The sequence below is a fragment of the Drosophila hydei genome, unplaced genomic scaffold (assembly GCF_003285905.1).
Source record: "Drosophila hydei strain 15085-1641.00,03,60 unplaced genomic scaffold, DhydRS2 tig00008116-arrow-pilon, whole genome shotgun sequence".
Lineage (NCBI taxonomy): Eukaryota > Metazoa > Arthropoda > Insecta > Diptera > Drosophilidae > Drosophila > Drosophila hydei.
In genome coordinates this window covers 826554-850481 of record NW_022045829.1, presented here as the reverse complement: position 1 = coordinate 850481, position 23928 = coordinate 826554, and the positions used below count along the sequence as shown (strand labels likewise).

The 23928-nt window shown below is 42.7% G+C and overlaps 2 protein-coding genes across 9 annotated transcripts; one reads left to right on the top strand and one right to left on the bottom strand.

Moving 5' to 3' along the window:
• Positions 1-1749: 1749 nt before the first annotated feature.
• Positions 1750-17378, bottom strand: LOC111596335. 8 transcript variants are annotated; one of them, XM_023310502.2, is made up of 18 exons: positions 17289-17378; positions 14523-14659; positions 14230-14440; positions 13431-13567; positions 13242-13367; positions 12643-12945; positions 12171-12461; positions 11738-12014; positions 10490-11680; positions 10028-10209; positions 9721-9954; positions 9097-9649; positions 5472-9007; positions 5145-5411; positions 3916-4373; positions 3484-3855; positions 3225-3393; positions 1750-2068 (listed from the first exon to the last, which is right to left on the bottom strand). In XM_023310502.2, the coding sequence occupies exons 2-18, from the start codon at positions 14580-14582 to the stop codon at positions 2033-2035; spliced, it is 8403 nt and encodes a 2800-aa protein (XP_023166270.2). In that variant the 5' UTR covers positions 14583-14659; positions 17289-17378; the 3' UTR covers positions 1750-2032. The 8 variants fall into 8 exon arrangements, with proteins under 8 accessions (XP_023166270.2, XP_023166275.2, XP_023166274.2 ...); XM_023310507.2 differs by having other exon boundaries at positions 9217-9649; XM_023310506.2 differs by having other exon boundaries at positions 12171-12458.
• A 2781-nt stretch (positions 17379-20159) lies between these two features.
• LOC111596343 (uncharacterized protein KIAA0513) lies at positions 20160-23634 on the top strand. Its single transcript, XM_023310528.2, has 7 exons — positions 20160-20692; positions 21617-21680; positions 21750-21863; positions 21932-22810; positions 22870-23281; positions 23355-23449; positions 23508-23634. The coding sequence occupies exons 1-7, from the start codon at positions 20507-20509 to the stop codon at positions 23582-23584; spliced, it is 1827 nt and encodes a 608-aa protein (XP_023166296.2). The 5' UTR covers positions 20160-20506; the 3' UTR covers positions 23585-23634.
• The last annotated feature ends 294 nt before the right edge of the window (positions 23635-23928 follow it).

Genomic DNA, 23928 nt, shown 5'->3' with positions numbered 1-23928 from the left:
CTGTGAATCCAATGTCTCACCTGTCATACTGCTGCCCAGCATATTATTACTTTTACTGTTTACAGGGTATAGATACTCAAGAGTAGACATATTTTATGAGTTTTGGATTTTTTCGCTTTATACCTCGACGCGCATGTTAACACTTAAACGGATTTTTATGGATTTTCGAGTCTATGTGAAAAGTCAACTGAAATAAATTAAATAAAGAAAAATAACAAAAAAAAAAAAAATAGAAAACATATAGATAGGATCTGCTTATTTGCCCTGATACGTGCCAGCAGAGTTTTCGGGATCAAGTTGAAAGTCATTAGGTTTTGTTTGCTTGATCGGCAATTGCTCGATAAGCACTAAAACGATCCCATTTAATTAGTTTTTATTGGTGTAAAACTGTCCAAAATACAAAACATGTTGTGCCGCGCGCATAAATTAAAGCAAAGCGCACAAAAATAGGTTTTTACGATGCCCGCCAAGGCGTCAACTTTTTTGCTTATTTGCCACGACCCGCCCCGCCTCCACAGCAAATGCGAATTTTCACGACTTGTTGTTGCTGTCCCGTAATTTATGAGCCGCATTTGCCATTTCGTATTCCGTTGGAACTTATTTGGACTCGCTGATGCGAGTCTCTTTCATATGCGACATTCACTGAGAGTCGACCCTCAAAAGTATGCAACAGTTTTTTGAAGGCACTTTGAAGCGCATGAAAATTGAAGCAAAAGTTCTTTGAGTTGTTAATTTTCATATGCATTGCATATTTATGAACTATAGTATGGAAGCTTTTTAAATTTTAATATTTTTGAATATATGTAGGTATATATATAACAATATATATAGCAAATCTTGAAGATAAATTGTGATATTTACAGTTCTTTGTCTCGGTTGACGTTGCTGGCTATTGATGACCAAATCCTTGGTGTTTTGCGATTCTAACAGTATTAATTTTATGCCAAAAACAAACACTTTGCTAATATTAAATGCATTGAAGCTCACCAACCTAATTGGGACTCTGCAGCAGAATTTATTGCAATCACATTTGAATTCCTTTTTTCGCCTATAACTTTTTTCATATTTACTTTTGGCAATTTATGTTAAGATAGCTGTGACACCTTCCTGCAGTTGATTACTCTACGATTATTGCAAGCATTCAGCTGGGTTCATAATAATAGTAGTACATTTAACCTGATTGCTGATATCAATTCTTTATCATATGGAAATATTATATTTTATATTTTATAAATATAGAAATATATATTAAATATATTTTATAAATACTGAATCTGCACAGATATTTCTTGAACAATTTTGTGTATTAATATGCAATGTTAATTTTATTATTGATTACCGATTTCTTTAAGAATTGATTTATAAATATTTAGCTTGACTTAAGAACTTTTCTCTTTAGATATTTTAGACCTGCACTTTGCCTTCCTATACCTCTGAAGAATTATTTCTTTTGCGGATTTTTTCAAACATTTTTCGCTTGTCTATTTTACCAGATGCTTTTTAAATAAATAAACAATATACTTACCTCTTCAAAAAACTAGTATAAATCATTTTTTTGATTGTTTTCAAAAATTTCGCATATCCATAATTTTAGAAGCAATTGAAATAATTGCTACTTTGATTCATATATTGCAGCTGGCATGGAAAGTATTTGCCCTAAAAATATAAATACATTTATATATGTATATATATATCTAGATATATCGAAACACGTTTGCTCGAAAAATGCATTAATTATTTAATCTGTTTATTGAATGCTATTAGATGCCATGAGTCTGCTCTACGTCTATGGTTTGTGTCTTGGCTGAATGTTGAAAAAATATTTAAACGATGCGAATTGTTTACTAGCTAAAACAAATATGTCGTGCGTGTGCGTCTGGGTGTAAATAAAGTCGCTAAAATTTACAGATAATGTATAAAAAATGTCTATATAGAATATGAGTTATTTATGCGCAAAAGAGTCGCAGAAGAGTCGACGGCCCAAGTAGATCAGGAAGAACCACATTCAGTCCATATACAATTTCTCAGGCACTCAGACCGATTTCAATGGTATACGTTGTTTGATTACCTAGGGAGAAAGAGATAGAGAGAAATAAAGAGAGATAGATAAACATTTGTAATTCAATTTCTTTACGTTTTTCTGCTAATGTTTACAATTAAATACTAATAAAGGCGAAAAATCAATTAAGACGCGTGTGAAATACGTCAGAGTTGTTGCTAAATTTGGACGAGCGTTTAGCTGTGTGTGTTTTTTTTTTGTTTTCTATCTATCGATCGATCGATCGATCGATCGTTTATTTCGGTCTATTTATAGGCGGGGGCGTGAGCTGAATCATTGGGTCAAAACAGTAAGCGCAGGAAATGCGTTTTCCGCGTAAAGCAAACATAATAAAGAGAAACACGCAAATCTAAAATAAATGAAATTAAGGGAAGAAATAACAATTTGATGAAATTATTGTAATTAACTGACGCACAGTGAATACTCTTTTATGAAGTATTCACGAGTTAAGTTGGAAATTGGGCTTAGTTATAAACACGATTTAATCAAGATTCTGATTAAGTTTTAACTGAGATATGGCAGTTGTTCGAAGCTTATGCTGTGAATTTTACCTTAGCTTATGTATTTGAGTTGTTTTCTTATCAATCAAGCATCGGAAATTTGGATACCTTTCGTCGGAAAACCTCTTAACATCTTTTTTGTCAAGAAATTGTCGTTAGTAAAGAGCGACTTGCCTTAACAGTGGCATAGAGGAAGGCTGAGCGGGTAAGGAAGTAGCGCAGCTGCTTAGCATATTCTAGAGATAATATCTAGATATCAACAGAACAGTATTTGGAGTAGTCTCAGATATTTAAATAGAGTTTCTTTTTAAGCACTTGTGTGGGAATATTGATGATGATTTGAAAAATCTAGCGTGATAAAGATAGATTGAATTCAGATTTAAGTCAAAAATAATGTTAAAAGAAGAGTCTTGCTTCTTAACTGCTGAGTTATATGTGTTATAGATATATGAGATATATTATTGCTGGCAGCGAGGCAGATCGATAGACTGCAGAAGAAACAGACTAAGAGATGGGCAGGCAGAGTTCTTGAGAATTCCTCTTGCTATCTGGAAATTCTTCTTAAAAACCTACCTTACGCTCTACTGCCCTTAACGCATAACAGACAGTCGAGCACGCATTGGTTAGGGCATCAGGAGAATCAATAAAATTGTTGATTAACTTACCTCAGAGCACATGGTCTTGTAGATCTCATCGGTGTCCCAGGGCCCACGCTCTGGCAATGCGATGCCACGCCTACGCAGCTCCTGAACACAGTCCGTCAAATCGAAAATGGGCAACGGATCGATGCTGGCCTTGGCCACCTTGCCAGCCAAATACTCGACGTAATGTGTGCTATTCGATAGGTGGGCAAAAGCAATTAGCCAACGTACTCTAGAGGTCGCTACTTATAGGGAATGACTTTTCAGAGTTCGATTAACTTACCGACACATGCCCGCATGCTTGTCCGGCACCTCGCTATTGCACACGGTGTCCACCAGACCCTGTGGCGTCTCCTTTTGCAGTGGTATGGGACAGCGCGCCTGGGCACGTGCCTTGCTCGAGCTGCTGGGCTCATTGTCCAGCTCTACTGGCTCCGTGTCGAACTTCACTTTGTGCTCCTTGAGCAGAAACTGCAGCTGCATCGGTATCTTGTCCCGCAGATAGAACAGACAATTGCGGGGATGATGCGCGTGCAGGCCCAGCTTGGCACAGTATGGCGATATGGTGCACTTGGCGCCCATCATAAAGGGTCGAGCGCAGCCGTAGCAGAACTCGAACTTACACTGAGTGCAGGTGAAGTGCATGCAGCCGCCCCTGAAAGCAAAAGGTTTTATGAGTCAGGGATATATTCCCTCTAATAATGCCCCCTCTCACCTGGCCAGCGAGTAGCGAAATTTGCACTTGGGACAATCGATGCCATTCTGGGCTAAATGCTCCTGCACCCCCTGTGCCTGCAGCTCCGGATCGTTTTCTCGCTTCCATTCGAGATACGCCTCGCAGCTGGTGCCCTCGTGCTGTCGCTCCCAGGGCTTGCGGCATTGGGCGCAGGTCACCGAACCACAGTCGGGGCATATCAAGCGCTTCTGCTTGGGCCGGGCAAAGAAGCCCGACGAGCATTGTATGCACCACTTGAAGTTGGGGTCCTGGAGTAGGGTGCGATCACGCAGCTTGCGCTGGAACAGCTCGTGCACATCGTTGTCCAAAATGCTCTTCAGAAATATGTCCAAATTGGAGAAGTATTCCAAGTGCTCATCCTCATGCTGCAGCTCGTTGCTCAGCTCGGGCAGCTTGCAGTACGGGCAGCTGCAGTCGTTGATGCTGCGATCGGTAATCTGTAGGGCAGAAGAAAGTGTAGAAATGCTGCTGAACTCAAGTAGCTTTCAAGGCGGAAAAGCAGTAATCTGTCGATAGGAAGTCGGGCGATGAGGCAGGGTAAAGGTAACTTAGTGAGTGAAGCGACTGAGGGAAAAGCCAAGCTTAAGTCGAGTTGAGGTTGGAAGGAAACTATTGGAAAGCATCGATCGGAAAACTGGGGTAAACAGGAAGGTAGGATCGTTTGACTGTCGATGGGTGATAGAAAGGAAAAAGTGTAAAAGGATCGATTGGCAGTAAGTCTGCAAGAAATATGAAGAGAGAGAAAGTAAAGGTAACTAACTGAGTGAATCGACTGAGGAAAAAGCCAAGCTTAAGTCAAGTTGAGATTGGAAGAGAACTATCAAACGGCAAATTGGGGTAGACAGGAAGGTAGGATCGTTCAAAGGCAGATGTGTGATAGAAAGGAAAAAGTGTAAAAGGATCGATTGGCAGTAAGCAGAAAGTAACTTCTGAGGTCTTTCTGCAGGAAATCCGAAGTAAAAGATGCATGGAAGACTGAAGTAAAAGATTTAAGAATACTCGATTGGCAGCATGTCGGAGATAGCAATACTTAAGAAGGATTATTCAACAGGAAGTAAAGGACAAACAGTAAAGCAGAAGCTGGTAAAAGATCGCATCAAAGGAGCAATATCGAAAACAGATTTCGGTCAGTAGAAGGCAGCAGATATAAAGGAGAAAAAGGCAAGGCAACGAGTTAGTTTGATAAGACACTTCTGCAGTCAACCCACCTGCACGGTGAAATAGCTCTTAGCGCACTGCTTGCAGCACTTGTGTGTGCACTTGAGCATGGACACAATCTGATTCATGGGATAGTTGTTCATGCACAGCTCGCACTCCTGCTGCAACATGGATATGGCTTGATCGAGATCGGAGCACTCCCGGGCGGCCCACAAGGCAACGTCCTCCTGGAACTTCATGTTGACCAATGTGGCGGCAATTTGTGCTTCCGCAATGCTTGTCACCAGCTGCTGCTCCACGAACTTGCGTGCCAGCACCTGCAATTAGGAGAGATTCAAACCAATTGTATGCTGAGCTACTCTCTAGGGTCTACACACCGCCGGCTCCTCAATGACTGCTTCCTGGACACTGGGGTAGGCGCGAAAGACTGGTATGCTGAGCTTACGCTGCAGCAGCTCTGCCTTAATTGAGGCCGGCAGCTGCTCCTGCTCGTCCTCCTCGGTTGCCGAGGTATCGTAATCGTCGTCCGAGAAGCAGGTCTCGTGATACTTCTTCTTGGGTATACGCGGCTGACTGCGCGGCTTGAGCAGGGCATTTACCGCAGCACTGCTGCTGGGTGTTTCGTTCAAGTTGGTTTTCGTATTGAACTTATTGATGGCATCGCTCAAGGACTTCTTGTTGCTGGGGCTACTCTTGAGCGGCACACGACTGTTGCTGGTTGCATTCGATTGAGTTTGCTTCTGCAGGAACTCCTGCTGTATGCGCTTCACGGAGGAGATGCCCATGGGCGCCGAAAAGGACTTGGAACGCAATGGCAACTTCTTGATGTTGGTTCTTGCTGTTGTTGTTGTTGTTGTTGTTGTTGTTGTTGTGTTATTTGTTGCTGTGTTGTTATCACTTGTTGCTAGCTTAGGTATTTTGCTGGCTTTGGGTGTGCTGCCTGCTTTGGCTGTGTTTTGTGGCTCAGTTTTGGTTGTCTTTGTGGGGTTTACCTTTTTGGGCTCTTCCAATACTGTTTCGCTTGGCAGTTCCACTGGACGGGTTTCGGAGTCGACAATGGGTGGATCGGGCATGAGGGGCAAAGCAATTGGTTCCGTTGCCACAGCTGGTGTAGGCTCCGCCTCTAATACAATCTCCGCAGGCAGCTCGGCTGGTCTACTTTCGGTTAGAGGTATGAGTGGAGCTGCTGGAGCAATTGACTCCACAACTTCGTTCACAGCATCTTCAGCCTTCGCTGCAGCAGCAGCTGCAGTTGTTGGCTCAACGGCGGCGCTGGCTGCAAAGGAAACGGTTTCAGTTGCCTCATTTTCATGATTTGTGGGCGTGACTGATGAGGTGCTCGTGACTGTTTCTTGTATGTCAGCTCTCTGCTCTCCCATTATCTCAGCTTCAGCTTCAAACTCATCCTCCTCCATAATGTCTTCGATCTCAGTGGCTTCTTCGTCGAGCAGGCCAGCGGCACCACTCGAAGCCTCCTCAATAAGCGAGGCTTGCTCGTTGTAGGTGCCCTCTTCTTCCTCGCCCTCGCTGTCATACCAGCCTTCCTCTTCGCCCTCATCGTACTCATCGGAATAGTCCTCGGAGTAGTCGTCTTCATCAGTGGACTCAAACTCATCCATGCTGATCTCATCGCGCATTTGCTTGATCAGACGTTGGGTGTCCTCGACGAGCTCACTCAGATTCTGCTTGGCTGGGTCGCCCGACGGTATGAACTCCTTAAAGACCACTGGCTCCACCTCATCACTTGAGTGCGAACTGATTGTTGTATTGCTGGCCGACTGAACTAGATTCGAGCTGCCGATTGCTTGCTCTGGGCTCAGTACGAGCAACACCTCAGCACTGTCTGGCGACTTAGCTGGATGCTCTTCACTGTCCAGACTGTAGAGCTCTGTGTCGGAGGGAGAGTCGTCAGGTTGGCGTTGCTCCTCGCTGCTGAACTCTGCTGCATCTTCGAAAACTTCCTCTGACACCTCCTCGCTGGGCGTAACTACAACGGCTACCGCAGCCTGTTCAGCTGTTGGCAGCTCTTGCTCCACATTTGGTGTCGCCTCGGAGCTTGCTTCAGTTGCCACTTCAGCCTCAACTGGCGTATCAGTTCTGCTTTCCCTGTGCAGGCTACTTGTGCTCAGCGTTCTCACGGGTATTTTGGAGAAACGCTTCGCACTGCGCTTCTGGTTGCTTGTCACAGCAATCGTTGGGATCAGCTGCACAGTTGTGGCTGCGGGCGGCTCAGTTGGAGCAGGTTCATCCGAGGCCGCTGGAATTGACTCTTCATTGAGCTGAACTGACAGTTGGAGCTCTTCAGGCTGTGCGCTAGCCTGATTGGGCATAATTTGTCTCTCTGCAGTTGTCTCGTCTGCAGCTTGAGAAATTTGTGACTCAGCACTCAGCTGCACCTGAGCCAAAGTCTCTGATTGCTCTTCTTCCGGTTTGGTATCAAGTGCTGCAGCTTGTGGTGCAGCTGAGGCTTCTGCTGGTACAATTACTTTGGCTTCTTCTTGATCTTCAGCTGGCCCCTCTACCACTGCCTGGGCCGCGTCCTTGACTTCCTCCGACTCAGCTGCTGTGGCTGCTGTTTCAGCTTGCTTTTCGCTGCCTTTAGCTTCGTCTTCTACTTCAGCTGCAGCCAGTGCAGCTTCTAGCTCTGCCTCATTTATAGCTTTCATTGCAACATGCTGTGCCTGCTCCTTTGCTTCCTTCTGTTGCTCAACTTTCTCTGCATTATTTGGCAAGCGATTTCTGTTTGTTGGCCTTTGACTTTGATCTCTTTGACTTCTGCCTTTCTTCGGCAGTTGGGATCTTCTATTTCTCTTGTAGGCTTCGCGGCTAGTGCTGGGCTTGTCGTCCAGCTTAGCTTGTGTCTCAGCTGCTGTCGCAGTTTCCTTGGCCTCATTTGTGGCTGTCTGCTCTGGTGCAGTCTCGGCTTTAGCAGAGACCGTTGCCTCGGCTGCCTGATTAATAGACTCTTCTATGATAACTTCCTCTGGTTCTTTGACTGCATCGGATTCTTGTTGCATTTGTGTAACTCTAAGTGCTGCTGGCTGTAAGTTCTGAGCCGCTTCTACCTCAGTGACTCCAACTGCAGTCACAGGACTCTCCAGATCTGTTGAACTCTGATTCTTCTCTTCACTAACATGCTCTGGCAATACTTCTTCTGTGACAGCTTCCACTTGAGGTGCTAAAAAGCTTTTGTAGACTATACGCTCGGCATCTTCGAAATCATCCAATTGCCACTGCTGCTCATGCAACCTCTCCGTGGCACGATCGAACTCTAGTTTGAAATTGGCTATTTCTGTAGCATAAAGGAAATTGGGAGGTAACTCCTCGCGCATGGAACTCTCTCTTAAGTTAGGCTTGATGAGTTCTTCCATAATGTAAACTGCCGGATCAGGCGCTGGTGTCGCCTCCTTCTGGGGCACTGTCTCTGTGGGCACAGCTGTGACTGTGGGTTGGGCTACCTCCGTGGGTTCCATGAGCTCTTGCTCCACCTGTTGCACCAAGTTGGGAACAATGTCCTGAATATGTTGCCAGACAAAGTTCTTGACGTCATCACTGGACTTCTCTGGCAGAGCCGAGGGCGATTTGAGTGTGCTAATGGGGCTTTTGGTGAGAATACGCATCACTTCCGGATCTGTTTCGTATTCCAGCTCGGGCTTGCCCTTGAAAGTCTCCAGCATCGTCTCTATCGAGCGCAGAACTTCCTGGTTCTGCTTGGCCTGATTCTGCTCCATATTGCCAATCAGAATCTCTAGATTCTTCAATGTGCCGTCCTCCAGCTGATACGGACTGGGCGTGGCATAGGCAGACTTCGCTGGGCTGGAATTGTCGTCGTATGAATAGGCTAAGGCAGGACTCTCGCTGCTCTGCAGCTGCAGACAGTCCAAAGCGTGAGTGTTCAGAAACTCATGGATATCTGCACGGAGAGATGAAGAGAGAGGGAGGGGGAGAGAGAGGAGTGTGTGTAAGAATGAGCAGAGAGTGGAATTCGATCTACCAACTAACCCGATTGGTTATCTACAGCCGCACTTTCATTCTCCACGCCATTCGGCGAGCCCCAGATGCGCATTAGAAATGGTTTAAGCTGTGTGCGATTCAGTTCGACCAGTGCCTGGTCCACATTACCTTGATGCGCTGTCAGCGCATTCACAATGTCCTCGCTCAGAAAGTTGCCCTTCGCTGCGAGCTTGCGATACTTTTGCTGGCGCTGCTGTATGCAGTCGGCGACCGCCTGCCAAACATTTCCGGCCGAGCTGCGCAGCGCTTCCCTCGCCTCGTTCTGCGAGATGGTGCCGATGGTATTCTCCGCGCGCTCCTGGCCGTACTTTGTGGACAGGCTTTGCACGGTTTGGACCAGCTTGTGCCAGTTCTCGCGCAGCCACTGTATGGGATGTACGTCGGGTCCACAGTACTTAAGAGCTGCTTCCAGCTCCTCCACCGTAAACTTATACAGCTCCAGCTCCTTGAGTATAATATGCATTTCGATTTCGGGATCTCTAGCGGGCTCGTGCCTATGGCCGAGCGACTCGTGCGGCAAGTCAAAGGGCGAAGAGGTTTGCTATTGATCAAATTCAAAATGGAACCTTAGCTAAGCTGCCTCCAACTAGTTAGTTAAACGCTTCGACTTACGTGCTGCAGCACTTTAAGATCATTGATAAAGTTGGGCCTGCGCGTCAGCTGGTTGGACATGCTCTCCGCAGTCCGCAAGTCGTTCGAGTTACGATAGCGTTCGTTCTCCTGCGTCAGCTGTGAGCTGCTGCGATAGTAGGGCTTGCGTTCCATCTTAGCTGGTTCGGGTGTTCGGTAACGTTCCGGCTCGGGCTGCGTCTCTGGCTGCGCGCCGAAGGGCAAAGCGTCGTAGGTCTGCAAGAGTTAGTATGAGGTAGCAGCTAAGCTAGAGTCGGTCGTATATATATTTATATATATATATCATTACTTGTGTCGAGATGCTTTGCGGTGGTGGCGAGGTGCCCATTTCGCGTGCAGCCGTTTGCGTTGGCAGCTCGCGCGGCGGTGTCCCGCCGCAGCCAGTGGAGATTTTCTTGGACTGCTTTAGCACCTGCTCCGCCTGCGCCTGTATGCTCTCATCCAGTGTATTCCATATATTCTCAACGGATTCTGGAAGTGTATGGATGAGAGCTTTAGTACAACAAATACAAAACAAAACTCGGGTAGGTTTTTAGTTTGGGACTTGACTTTGTATTTCGTATATAAAGATTTCTTTCTCTTTTCTTTTTTCATTTTTAAATGCGTTAATTGTAGTCGTAAACAGTTACAGTTGGTTAAATTACAGGGTATACAGTGTTTTAGTCTTGTGTTTATTCTTTTGTGGTTATTAATGAGGTTCAGGCTCAGCTCTTGGTGCCCTCGAAAAATGAGATTTTCTTGAGAATCCTACCTTTGTGTATGAAGCCCGGGCCCAGCGAGTTTTCTGTTTGATTTCCTGTTGTGGTCTTCAGCTTGGACTTGATTGCTGTTGTCGGCTTCTTGCTGGTGGTGCTTGTGGCTGTGGTTGCCTGCTTGGACTTGGCTGTGGCTGTGGCTGTGGCTGCGGCTGCTTGAGCTGGCGCCTTGCTGTTGCCTTGCACAGCCTGCTCCAGTGTTGGCCTTGTCGTGGCTTTCATGGAGCTCTTGCGCACGAGCTTCGACTCCGACTGAACTTTTGTTGGCTTAGGCGCAGCTGTGGCTTCCTTGGGCTTCGCTGGCTGCTTGCAGGGCGTCTTGCAGCAGATGGCACAGATTTTGATGTTTGGCTCGTTCACAAATGTGCAAAACTCGCATTCCCATTCGTGATCGGGTGTCGAGGGCGGCGGGCCCAGATCATCTTCGCCAGCTTCGGGCTCAGCTGCTGCACTGGCTGCCGGTTGCTCCTCTTCGGTCTCCGAAGCTGTCACTTCCTCCACGACTTCCTCGTACTCCGATTCGCTCTGCTCTGTGGGCTTGGCTGGCGCTTCAGGCACTTTCTGCACCACAGCCGCAGCCTGCGTGTTCTCGTCCTTCATTTCGGGCTTGCGCTTCGACTCGGCTCTCTTGACCTTTTGTTGATCTGCCTCTTGGAGCTTCTGCTGTATTTTGGCTTGCACCAAAGCGCGTGCACCCGAACCCTCGGACTCCAGATCCGAGTAGATGCGACTTGTTTTGGGCGCCTCTTGCTGTTGACTTCGCTTCAAGGTTCCGGCGGCACTGGCATTCGAGTCCCGACGCTCGGGCAGCCATTCGCTCTGCACACTCTTCGCTATGGATCCGCGACGATCCCGCATCTTGTGCTGCCTGCCAGCATGTCGCTGCTCGCCATCCAGCTCGTCGTTAGCCCCGTTGCCATTGCTGATGAGCTGCGAGGCACTGGACATGCGTCGCTGGCGCTGATGATGCTGATGAGCTCGCGAGGCGCTCGTCATGCCCGATCTGTTGGAGACCAAGGAGCGACGATCGTCCTGATCCGAGTCCTCATCATCGGTCAGCTCATCGTCAACGTAGCTGCTGCGCTTGCGGCGCATCGACATGGACTTGCGACTGGGCGTGGGCGAGGCAGCATAGCGAGCGCGCGACGTGGCACGCGAGGCAGCTGTGGGTGGCATGCCCATAACACCTGAGATGAAAGCGTTTAATGTTTACTTGAACTGGGTTTCTTTTGCTCTCGGCTCACCTGGATGCATCATGGGATAGCCCGCCGCGCCCGGATACATGTTGGGCATAATGCCGCGTTGTGTCATGAAAACAGGTGGCGGATAGTGCGGATGCTGCTGCATGTGCTGCGGATGCTGTGGCAAATAGCCGGCGCCCACGTTGAGCGACAGATTCGAGTGATTGAACTGCTGCTGCGAACCAAACTGTGACCACTCATCGTGTGGATGCGCATGTCCTGGCCAATTGGGCTGTTGACTCTGGCAGCCAGCGCAGTTGAGGTGCGCCATGGACTGAGCCTGCATGGGGGATTGAGATCATAGAAGGGATCAGTCGGTGTGGAAACTAGTGAAGTTATATGTGGAGGTAAATGACTTTAAGAAGTGAGCCAGTTAAAGTCTTACGAAGAAAGAAAGTAGTTGCTATGAAGGAGGGATCAACGAGTCCAGACTCACCTGTTGCATGCGCTGATTGGCCACCCAGGCTGAGCCCGTGTGCTGATTCTCTGCGAGCGGCCGACGCGGACTCATGCTGTTCAAATTGAAGACGGAAGTGCTCATTTGACGACGCTGAGCGCCCGCTGCCTGTCGTTGTTGTTGTTGTTGTTGGAACAGCAGGGAATTGTGAAAATTGTGTGAATCATCGGATAGATCAAAATGCGATGAGTTCAAACCGGATGACATGCTGCCGGAACGAAAATGCGAGGGCGATGGTGAAATGTTTGACCAATGCTCGAAGTTCAGCTGCTTTTGGTTTAAGATGCACAAAGAACGAGAACGAGAAAGAGACAGACAGAGAGAGAGAGAGAGAGAGAGAGTGTGTGTGTGTGGGGCGAGACAAGGACCAGACACACACGCACAAGACGAGACGATATATCAATGAGGGATAGTTGATGGCTGGGTGGATGTGGCACAGATGTGGCCTTACCTGTTCGGGGTTGCCTGGCTCGTGCTGCGCCTTCTGCTGGCGATAGCGTTGCTGCAACAGGGCCATGCGATCCAGTGTGGCGTTCGCCTTGCTCTTAATCTTCTCCAGCTGCACCGAGGGCGGACGGCTGATTGTGTCGAATACTGATTTGGGCGTGCCCGAGCGAGAGGAGCCGCCGCCCTCACTTGGCGCTGGCCGTGGCGGCTCCGGCAACGGGCGATTATTCATTTGCGGCGCAACTGCTGGGCCCCGCCAGCCACCGGCGGACTTATGCGACGGCGTCGGCGAGGGCGGTGGCAACATCTGCAAAGAAGTTTTTCGTTTTTCGTTTTTCGTTTTTGGTTCTCTTTGTTGTTGGGCAGGCAGCATTAAGGTTTCTTTTTCTGATTTGGTTGTTGTTCTTGTTTTATTGAAGCATTCAAAATCGTTTACAAACTGGTACTAAATAGATAGCTCTAACTACACCGATCTACACCCAAAGCTTGGTCTAGTACAAAGTTTGTTTTCATGTTTTGTTTTTTATTCTTTTATGTTTGGCTTTTTTTTTGTTTGATTTTGGTTTGGTTTTGTTTGGCTTATGAAATCGTGCAGTGTCGTACCTGTTCCTTGCGGCCCAGAAACGGTGTCAACAAACCACGTTTGCTGCGTCGCGGTGGTGCGACCGGCGGTGGCGCTCCTCCAGCACCCGCCTTGGGTGGTATGGGCGGTGTGCCCTGCTCCGCAGCCTGCACAACATCAACACATAATAATTATTCTAATATTACGTAAGGTTGTCGCTTGCAGCTCACCTTGCGTATGTGCTGCCTGCGCTTGGGATGCTTGTGGAACATGTCGTCGCATGAGGCGCAAAAGATTTGGCCAGCGCACTCGGCACAGGTTACCCACGGATTCTGCGATCCACACAGTGTGCATTTCAGTTTGTTCTCTAAATAAAGTTGTTTAGTTTTTAATAAGTTCGGAATTAAATTCGGAGCAAATGTGAAGTAGAATAGGAAGTATGACTCGGAGTAACTATTGGAATAAAATTAGGAGTAAGACATGGCAAACGTTTCGGAGTACATATTCGCGGGCAAATTCGGTGTAAGTCATGAGCAAGTTTTAGGAGTCAATTTCGGAGTACTTGTTTGGAGTAAAATTCGTACTAGTTATGTGTGTAGTATATGAGGAAAGTTTCAGAGTAAAATTCGAAGCACATGTTCGGAGTAAAATTAGGAGTAAATTACAGGCAAAGTTTCGGAGTGAATTTCGAAGAACGTTTTCGGAAAAATATGCAGAGTAAGTAATGGAACAAGTTTCGGAGTAAAATTCGGAGTAGATTCTTGTAGTAAATATTTGAAATTAAATTCAAAATCGAAATTTTTGTGAAATTCGGAATATAAAATTCATTAAAATTAAGATTAAATATTGTAAAGTATTAATATGATTTTAAATAAATTTGAAAGAGGGCGAAAATACTGGTAAAGTAAATATAATGATTCTTCTTCTATTGTATTTTGATACTCCTAATATCTAAAAGTTTCTGTGCAGTCGAAGCATGCCCTTGGAATTTTGTTCTGCATCCGAATCTATCGGATGGGAGCCACTTGCCTGGCGTTTTGGTACGGATCTGTGTAGTTTTCATAGGCTCATTTGAGTACTGTTGCTGATTGGAGAACTCGATGACTTCGTAGTCGGGTTCGGGTGTGTTCTTCGTTTTGGGAGGCAGGGCCGGCACCTTGAGCTGAGCTCCATTCATTGACGCGTTGCCATTCATTGGCGTTGGCGGCGGCTTGGGTCCAATGCGATCATTCGCCTCATTCTAAGTGCAAAATGCTCGAGTCATATTAGTCACAGTAGAGACTCGATAAGAAGAGAAGCTCTTCTCTTCGGCCCATACTCACCACCCAGTCGGGCATTGTGCGTACGTTTCTGTTGAGCAATTGGTGTGTCGTCATCTTCATAGTTGTCGTTAGCTTTGTCGGCTACAGGTTCTTGTCTAGCTTCTGCTTCTTCTTCTCCTTATTTCTATTTTGATCTGCTGTGGGACAGAATTTTTGGTCGTATTATGTAAAAAACAGCATATAGAGAATATATTAAATATTTATGATAATTTAACAAATTTTATAAGATTTAAATGAATTAAAATGTATATATATTTGTGTTTATAGCTTAGATTTATATTTTGTAGACTATATAGCACAAAGGATATTTCTAATAAATATATATTTCTTCAACTTTTTCTAATTTCTTATCTAACTCTACTTTATATATCTTTAAAGTATTCATTTTTTCTTAACAAGATCTCTAAATATACATATATACAGGTCTCTAAATATATCCCCAAGCACTTCAAAGCACTTCATATTCAATTACACAAAAGTACAAAATATATAAATATATTCACGTTTTCCTTTAATATTTTTAGTCTGCTCGGCCAAAACAGTTGAGTTGCAATGCGAATTGCAAACGCCCAAACGTTGCCAGAGTTGTTCCACGAATAAACCATATGTATAAATATAAAATAGGCCAAAAATTTTGTTGCATTCGAAAACAAGTCGCAAATAAGAGCCGATAAGCCGGCTAAGACATACTCTCTACACAGATAACAATGACATTAATGTTAAAAATTCTTAAATATATTTAATAATATTTATAATATTTACTATTCATGTTTCTAATGGAAAATATGCCCATAAATACCCTGTGCAGCTGTAACTCAAGTGAACTCCAAAGAGTGCTGAAAAGTAGGCAACGCTTTTTTGCAAGGACTTGATAGAGTTTTCAAAGAAATATTTAAAATAAATATATAAATTGAAAAATATTTTATATGCAGCTAAGCAATATTCTAAATTTACAGGGTATTTATGCGCGCTGCGTACAGTTTTTGTTTATAAAACGCTGCGAAATAAGCAAAAGGAAATAATTCGTGTGACTCAATTATCGAGCTGACAGCTGGTCTAAGTGGAAATGATTTTGATAGAGAGGTAAAGAGAGCAAGAGCGAAATGTAGGTAAAGAGAGAGATAAAGCGAAAGAGAAAGATAGAGAGAGAGAGACAGAGTAAGTAGAATATGGAAAGAGAGCAAGAGTAAAGCGAAATTTATCAAGATAGAGAGAGGGACAGAGAGAGCTCACAGCTAGATCACAGAGAGCATTCACAGTGAGCGGTTAGCAAATTCATTGACGCCTGCTGCACGACAGATATAGATCATGTTGAAAGTTTAGAAATAGGAAATATACTGCATACGAGTTTCCCGAACGTGTTTTGCTTATATGCAGTCTGCATAGACATATATGCGATAGATATGGGCAGGCAGCATGGGATATTTTAAGAATATTCAAGATAAGTCATATTTGAATATGAATCTGAATATAAATTTATGAATACTTATGTGTTTGATTTGCTTTTTTAAGTATTTTATTTATGAATATTTGAATTATATATTTGCGAATATTTCAGTTTCAAACTATTCTAACTAGGCCTAAGCTTACTTTATTTTAATTTCTTAGTTCCGCACAGAGAAATTGAATTGAATTGAATTTAATTTAGTTAATGTCAGCTTTAAATGTTTTTAATATTTTTTATTTAACTTTCTGCATTTAAATACTTAAACAAATATATATATAGTGTTAAATTGCCGGTCATTTGAATTTCACTGAAAGCTGTTCCTTTAAATTCTCTACTGAATTCATTTGTATTCGCTTTACTTGACTTCTGGAAAATGAATTTCCAAATCGATTTTTAACATTAAATATATACATTTCCATGAATCTTTTACGCTTACAGGTGATTACAATTCCACATAAGTGCTTTAAGCTAGTTCTATGTAATTCTATGAACTCAGCTTTTCTACTATTCATATTCATTAAGGTTATTCATTATTGTATACTCTATATTTTAATTGTTTCATTTTTCAACAGACCATAAGACTTGAAGCAGTTTTATTTTTAACTTTACTCGCTTAAATTGGTATAAGGCAAAGATTTATGAATACATTCTATATTTATATCAATTTGATATTCATTAATATATTTATTTTTATGAATATATATTTTTCTAAATTTAAGTATTTTTTTTATAATTCAGTTTCAATGCATTTGCATCTTTTATTTGTCTTGCATTTTGTATCTTGACCAACGCATTTGCCACCTGCTTCCCCTGCCGCTCGGTTGGTGGCTGCTAGTGGCAGCTGCCCTGGGAGCCAGCTAACACACACAGCGAGAGACGCACACACACTTAGACACACACTTGAACGTGCGCACAAAACTATTTTTAAACACTTCAATTTCTTTGCCCAAAAAAAAAAGATTTTTTTCGTTTATTTTTGCACAATTTGATTTAAACTTTTTTTGCTTGGTTTTTTTCTGTTTGAATTAAAGATAAAATAGGAAAATTCAATTCGCTTGCATAAATTGTTATTATTTGTTGAAAATCTTGAAATGTTTTGAACTTTTAGCCAAAGAGTTTATCGATTCCGTTTGAGTTTAAATTTAGTTGTGTTTATTTATAGCACGCACTTTTTTGTCTGCTTCTTCTTCCTCTTTTATTTTTTAAATATATATATTCTACATATATATATGTATATATCTTGGGTTTATTAGCTATATTTATTGTTGAACTTTTGATTTGTTGTTTTTTTTCATTCTTTTTGGGCTCATTTCACTTACATAATACGAATTTACTTGCCACGTCGCGCCGCACTCAAAAAATTTTGCTAGATGTTAGCCTTATATATATATTATATATATATACATATATATAAATATATATATATATACTATATATATATATAGTACTATGTGTATCCGCTCGACATGAAATAGTATTTTTATATATATCTTTTTTTTTGCTACGGTCTCGTTCGGCGATCGTCTCCCAACAAACTGATTTGTCTATTCGCTATCTAAACAAGATTTTCCCCAGTTTTCAGAGACGTTGTCGCCGCAATAATTTTCTTACTCAATGTGTCTCCATCATCTGTGTCTTTGTCTTCTCTTTATTTTATAAATACTACGCAGCATACGTATAGCATTTGGACTCGCTTATCTCCCGCCTGTGTTCACCGTTTCTGAGTAAATTTTGTCTCATTTTCCATTTTCCCTTCTGTTGTTCAACATTGTGTTGGCTGCATTTTCTTTTGCATCAAAATTAGATAATTTATGGATTCAAATTGTTTTTATTTTGGGCCTGAATTGCTTCCTTTATTTTGTGTGAAATTTCTGTAATTTCAATTGTACATGTAATATGTATTATAAATATATAATTATTAATTAATAATTAGATTATAAGATTAATCCCTAATGTACTAATTTTCTGATGGGGATTAGTTTTTAAGGCACAAAATAGATTTTCAGGAATAAATTATGTTATCGGCGTTTGTTGATTTAATTTTTTAACAAATTTTCCCATAATAAATATATCTTCTCCCTAATAAAAACCGATTAGCTTAAATATGAATTATAGGTAAACTTAATTGATAAACAAATAAAAAATAAATATGAACCCCTAGGGCCTGGCCTGACCTTGACTTCGCTTTTGCTTATGTTTTATATTTTTTATATTGTTCGTTTTTATTACTTAGAAATTGAGGGAAGAGCGCAACAAGTTGAAAATTTAAGGAATTTTCTTTGCTATAAATAATATTGTAGCACGCTTCTAAGGCGCCACCTGCCGGCAGAGCGAACACAAATCAAAAATAAAGAAAACAACAACACCACACGCAATTAACCGTTGTTTGTGTGTACAAATAACATTTATTTATAAAATTACGAAAAGCAATTGCTACTGCGAATTATGTTCATTATTATTAGCGGCTCGCGACAGGATCTTAATTTGAGTGGGCGCAACATGTGGTATGCGTAATGTCAATCAAATATAGATGCATTCACAGAAATTAATAATGTTCACATATATATATTAAGTGTGTGTGAGAGCGGTAATAAGTGCAAATTGAGCTAACAGTAATTGACATGCAAAACGGATTTACCACAGAGCTCAAGTCGAAGGCGAAGCAGAAGCAGACAAAGGCCGAAGCCCAATAATTGCAAGCACGCATTTTTTGATAAGTCTGCACTCTTCACTCCTACAAACGCCTTGGCCTCTGCCTGTGTCAGCGTCTCTGCCTACGCCTCTGCCTGCGCCTCTGACCGTACCTCTAGCTTTGCCTTTGCCTTTGCTTCTGCTTCTCTCTCTCTCTCTCTCTCTCTCTCTCCATCTGCCTGTGGTGGCAGCGACCACCTTCATCACCATCACATTGACTTGGACTCGACCTTGCCCGCTGCTGGTGTCGGCGCTTTGCGTCGACGCTGACTGCGTCTTTAAATCGATGCTCGGTAGAACGTTTTACAGCTGTTTTTGGCAGCCGAGCCAGACATCGTGTGTGCTGCGTTCGGCTTGTCGCAGCTGTTCGTAAACAAACAAAATGCCGGCTGTTGTTAGTGTTGTTGTCGTTGTTGGCCGCGTGAAAGCTTTATGGAAGCTTTTTAGAAATGTTTATCTCGCATGCGAGAAATGTCGCTATTCACACGCGGATATTCTTAAAGCGAAAAACCAATTTTTCGGCTGCATTTGCGCAGCGCGCGTTGCAGGAAAAGCAAGTGAAACGCGTGTGGCGAACTTAACGATTTTCACGGCACCCTAGAACAACGCACGCTCCCCTACCACTGAGCAAATAGAAAAAGGAGAAAAAACAGTTAAATGTTCGCTTTAGTGTAATATTAAAGTAGTTAAAGATATATGTGTGTATGTATTTATATGTATACATATGAATATATACGTATATGCTTATAAGTGTGAGTGTTGTAATTGAAATTGTGCCTTTAATCGTGTCCCGTGCGCATAATTTCATTTGCGTAATGCTCATAGACAATAACAAATTCAATTTAATATACTAAGTGAGTTTCTATAGAGTAAAACACATAGGTGTAAATGAAACGGAAAATGGGATGGGAAATGAAAATGAATATGCCGTGGGAAATAATTATTTAAGTAGTTTATATATGAATATAAAATAAATAAAAATGCCTTCAGAAAAAGATAATAAAAATAATTATTTTTAAAATAAAATAATAATTGTTATAAATAATTGAAATATTTTTATAAATAATTAAAATATTCACACATGTCTTAAGTGATTACAAAATAGTAATTAAAAAACAAATTTTTTAATTAGATTTCTAAAAAAAATAAAATAATTAAATAAAAAATTAAAAAAGGTAAGAATTTGAAAATTAAACTTAATGAAATATATAATTAATAATATATTCAAAATAGTAAAATTTATAGTAAATAGGATAAAAATAATTTTAATATATTTAAAATAAAATTGAAAAGCTTTAAGAAATACATAAATCAGGAAAATAACTGGAAATAATTTAAAATAATAATAATAAAAGTAATAATAAAGTTAATTATCTGCGTATATATACAAAATAAATATAAAATATACAAAATAAATCTGCAATTAAAAGAAAAGAGAAAACTTGCAATACATGACAAAGGAGATAAAGCATTTAATTTTTAAAAAATCTTTAAATGCCCAACAGCTGCAGAGATGTAACTAAAACCAACTGCAAAGATTATTTCCTGTCGCAGCAAGATTAAAAAATAAAAAACTTGACAAAACACAGCAAAGCTGAAGCAGAAGATGAAGACGAAGAAGAGCTGCTGCTTAGGGCTATGTCGAGACGAATTGCTTTGTGCTATATACGAAAAATCGATACTTGAAGCCGCAGTCGCAGTCTCAGTCGCCGTCGCAGTCGACGTCAACGTCAGCGGTCAGCGTCAAACGAGACGCAAAACGCTTTTTAAATGACGGCTAAAAATAGACTAAATAACAACAAGAACAACAACTATTAGAGAGAACAACTAGCTAAACGTGACAACAATGGTCGATGCTAAGCCACCGCCCACTCGCACGCCCACACCGGGCACACCGCCGGCTGCATTTGCCGGTGAAAGATCGAAAATTAAATTATTTATGGAACGGACGCCGAGCATCGGGGCACTGAAGTCTAAATTTTTGACAGTGTTGGGCAACAGCAACGAGCTGCTCAATGGCATTTCAAATAAGGTAAGGCCTTGATAATGAAAGCGCTCCCATGCTGTCTATGTGGGTGGCAGCTATACAAAAAAAAAATCAAAACAAAAACAATATCAACAGACATTTTGATAGGTTTTTGTTTTTGCTGCTGCATTCGTTTGACCTTCACTTGGCCCGGATATTATTGTTGGGGTAGCTGCTGTGCTGCTGCAGTAGCAGCAGTACCAGCTGCAGTTTGGGGGTTGGCCTCAGCTGTTTTCAGTGTACTTGACTCTATACTGACAGCGCTGCGCAGCATTGGCTGCTCTGTCGCTTTGAAATTAATTAAATTGCGTGCTCGACGCTTCAGCATAAACGAGTTAAAAGTAAATGGCACAGTTGTTGCTATCTCCTTTTCGTTGCTGAGCTGTTAATTACGGATTATGTCGCTCGGTCGTTTGCTATGTATCTCTATCTCTTTCACACCACACATACCTTGTTGCTGGTGCTGCAGCGGCAAGTGCCAAAAGCAATCAATTTAGTCGACTTCCTTGAGACTTGCCAACTACATTCGCTCATCCAAGGCCAAAGGGATAACTGCATACATTTTACTTTTGTTTAAAACGCTGTCTAAGTCTGATTGATTGCTTTTTGTATTTGTGCACTTCTCACTTGTGTAAGTGTTGTCTCTGTAATTTAACGCATTTCGGTAATTGTTTGTATTGTTTACAACCAATAAGCGTTAAGCAAGGGGGAGCGCAGGGCTGGGCACTTGCAACCTAAATGAAAAAAAGAGAAAATTGGTGGCCTAAAATTTGTACTTATAATTTGTTTATTATTTTAGTTAAGTACTAGCTATATTTTAATTATGTATATTTTTTTATTACCTTGATTTTTATTATCAATTGGCAATAACAAATTTCTTATAGGGTGGCAACTTTATTTACTAAATGCGGCCATTTTCCCCATTTACAGTTAACTTTGAGCAGCAGCAGCAGCGATTCAGACTATTGCGATGATGAAGAGGACTTGCCCAAATGTAAGTTTAGCAAATGTTCGAAAAGTGTAAGTCGAAAATTCTTAACAAGTTTTCTAATCAATTTTACAGTTGATGAGACAATTGATTATACGAAGATCGATTTCGAGGGACGTCGCGTTAAAGCGCGTCGTGCGCATGAGGAAATCATCTCGAGCCGATACAGACAGCCGAATTTGGCGCCGCGTAAGCCAAGTCTAACTGTAATAATATTGTTTAAGAAACAAAGTATAATTTGTATACATCATTTGTAGGGCCTCGCTTGGAGTACTCTCGCTCACGACATGCCAACAACAAACAGCGCTCCAGTTCTCCTTCTTCTTCGAGCAGCGGCAGCAGCAGCGATGACAGCAGCTCCGTTTCGCTACCAGAGCAAACGGCTGCGCGTTCACATGAGGTGAGCAGCACGACGCATTCGAATTCCCTTGAATTTGAGTCTCGTCACTCGGGTGGCTATGAACGCCATCGACCCATAGCGGGCGCTCGTCGCAGCGAGCTGGACATGCAAAAGGATATGCAGCGTATAAGTGAGCTGTTAGAGGCTACTGCCACGGCCGCGACTCCACAAATCGATGTGCAGCCGCCCACGGAATGCGGCACAGGCGGAGGCGCAGGCCTAATCGCACGCCAACCCTGGGGCGAGGTCAGCTCCATTCGTTTGCCTGCACGCAGCCGCACCTCGAACAGCAGCACATTAACCAGTCTGCGAGATGAGCCCGATCAGCTGCAGGCCAGTCCGAGCATGGAGTCCAGCGATTGGCGCAACTTCATACGGTCCGAATCGCAGAACTCTGTTCCATCATGGGCCTCCTCTATAAGTTTGGATTGTCGTGCTGGCGAGGAGCCTGTCAAGGAGTTCATGAAGCATTTCACTCAGTTGCTCTTCAATAACTCGGCAGCTGTTAATCTGGAACTGAAGTCAGAGTTTGGCGTGCTCCTGCGCTTGGAGATGGGCAGGCTGTGGTTCACTCGGTTTCTTAGCGAGCAGCGCAACAAATCGAAACGAATGGAAACGTTGACATTCAATGCACTTGCTCAATATTTCGCTTTGGCGTTGTTCGAATGCGGCGAATGCGAGGATTATGCGCCAGCAGCCGTGCTTATGAATCTCTGTTTCTTGTTCTATCATGAAGGTATATTTGCAACTTCGATATCAGGCAACTCTAATGCTCTCTTTCTTTGTTTTGTGCAGTTGAAGTTCCTGGCTGCGATCCTTATCGCGAGTATTTGTTCATATCGCTGCGCCAGCAGCCACTTTGGCAGCAACCACGTTTCTGGAACGCCATATTCCACGATTCCATGCAGGCCGAGCGTGAACATCGGCTTAGCGTGCAGTTGCGCCGGCAGCAACGCAAGCAGGCCAAACAGCAGCAGCGTCAAGAAGCAGAAGATGCCACAGTTGTTGTGGATGCTGCGGTTGCGGCAACGACAACGACAACGGCTACAGCAGTTACGCCTGCTCGCAAACATGGAGCTGATTCCTCCTCCAGCTCCTCGCATCAGGTAGCGCCGGCTGCGGCAGTCAAACGCAAGTCCAGCAAATGCAGCTTGGACCAGCCCCAATCCGCCAAGGAGCAAGAGGATATTGCATTTCGGCAATTGAGGTGCGATATTTGTTAGCTCAGCCTGCGCTCATAGAACCAGGGACTTTTGAACTAAATTCTTTCACTCTTTCAGTGCCTTTACGTGTAACATGCACAGCCTGGGCACCAGTCAGGATGTCTGCATGGACTTTTTGAAGAAACATGTTGTTGCGCTCAACCTATCGAAGGGTGAGTGTGTTATACGGATATGAATCCCAACAAATAACATACCATATCGATATTTCAGACAAAACCAAGCTAATCAGGGACAATATTTACCGAATGTATCATGAGACGGAACTGTGGGGCGCTCAACATACTTAACAAGTGTTTGCCTAACCCAAAACGAAATCCCAACTTGTTTAATACCCTACCAGCACTTATTTTTCGACTATAAACTATAAAAAAACGTTTCAAATTTCGTCTCAACTAAATTTAAATTTTTGACTTAAACTAAAACTAATCTTGAAGTAGTTAAACATTTTTACTCGCATTGTTGAACTATTGGAAATTGAATGAATAGCATATATAATATATGTATACATAAAATATGAAAACTAAATTAGCAAATATGAAAAGAATACAATATTTATATCCGCAAATTGTGATAATAATATTTTGTGATTACTTTATACTATATCAAACGATAAAGAAAACTAAGTTTTGCA

Excerpts from the sequence above, each read along its gene's own strand:
- LOC111596335 (XM_023310502.2), bottom strand. The coding sequence starts at position 14,582 with ATGAAGATGACGACACACCAATTGCTCAACAGAAACGTACGCACAATG. Across the intron at positions 9,955-10,027 it reads CGCAAAGCATCTCGACACAA|ACCTACGACGCTTTGCCCTT; the intron begins GTAATGATATAT and ends TAACTCTTGCAG. Across the intron at positions 5,412-5,471 it reads CAGTCATTGAGGAGCCGGCG|GTGCTGGCACGCAAGTTCGT; the intron begins GTGTGTAGACCC and ends TCCTAATTGCAG.
- LOC111596343 (XM_023310528.2), top strand. The coding sequence starts at position 20,507 with ATGGTCGATGCTAAGCCACCGCCCACTCGCACGCCCACACCGGGCACA. Across the intron at positions 20,693-21,616 it reads TCAATGGCATTTCAAATAAG|TTAACTTTGAGCAGCAGCAG; the intron begins GTAAGGCCTTGA and ends CCCCATTTACAG. Across the intron at positions 23,450-23,507 it reads TGCGCTCAACCTATCGAAGG|ACAAAACCAAGCTAATCAGG; the intron begins GTGAGTGTGTTA and ends TCGATATTTCAG.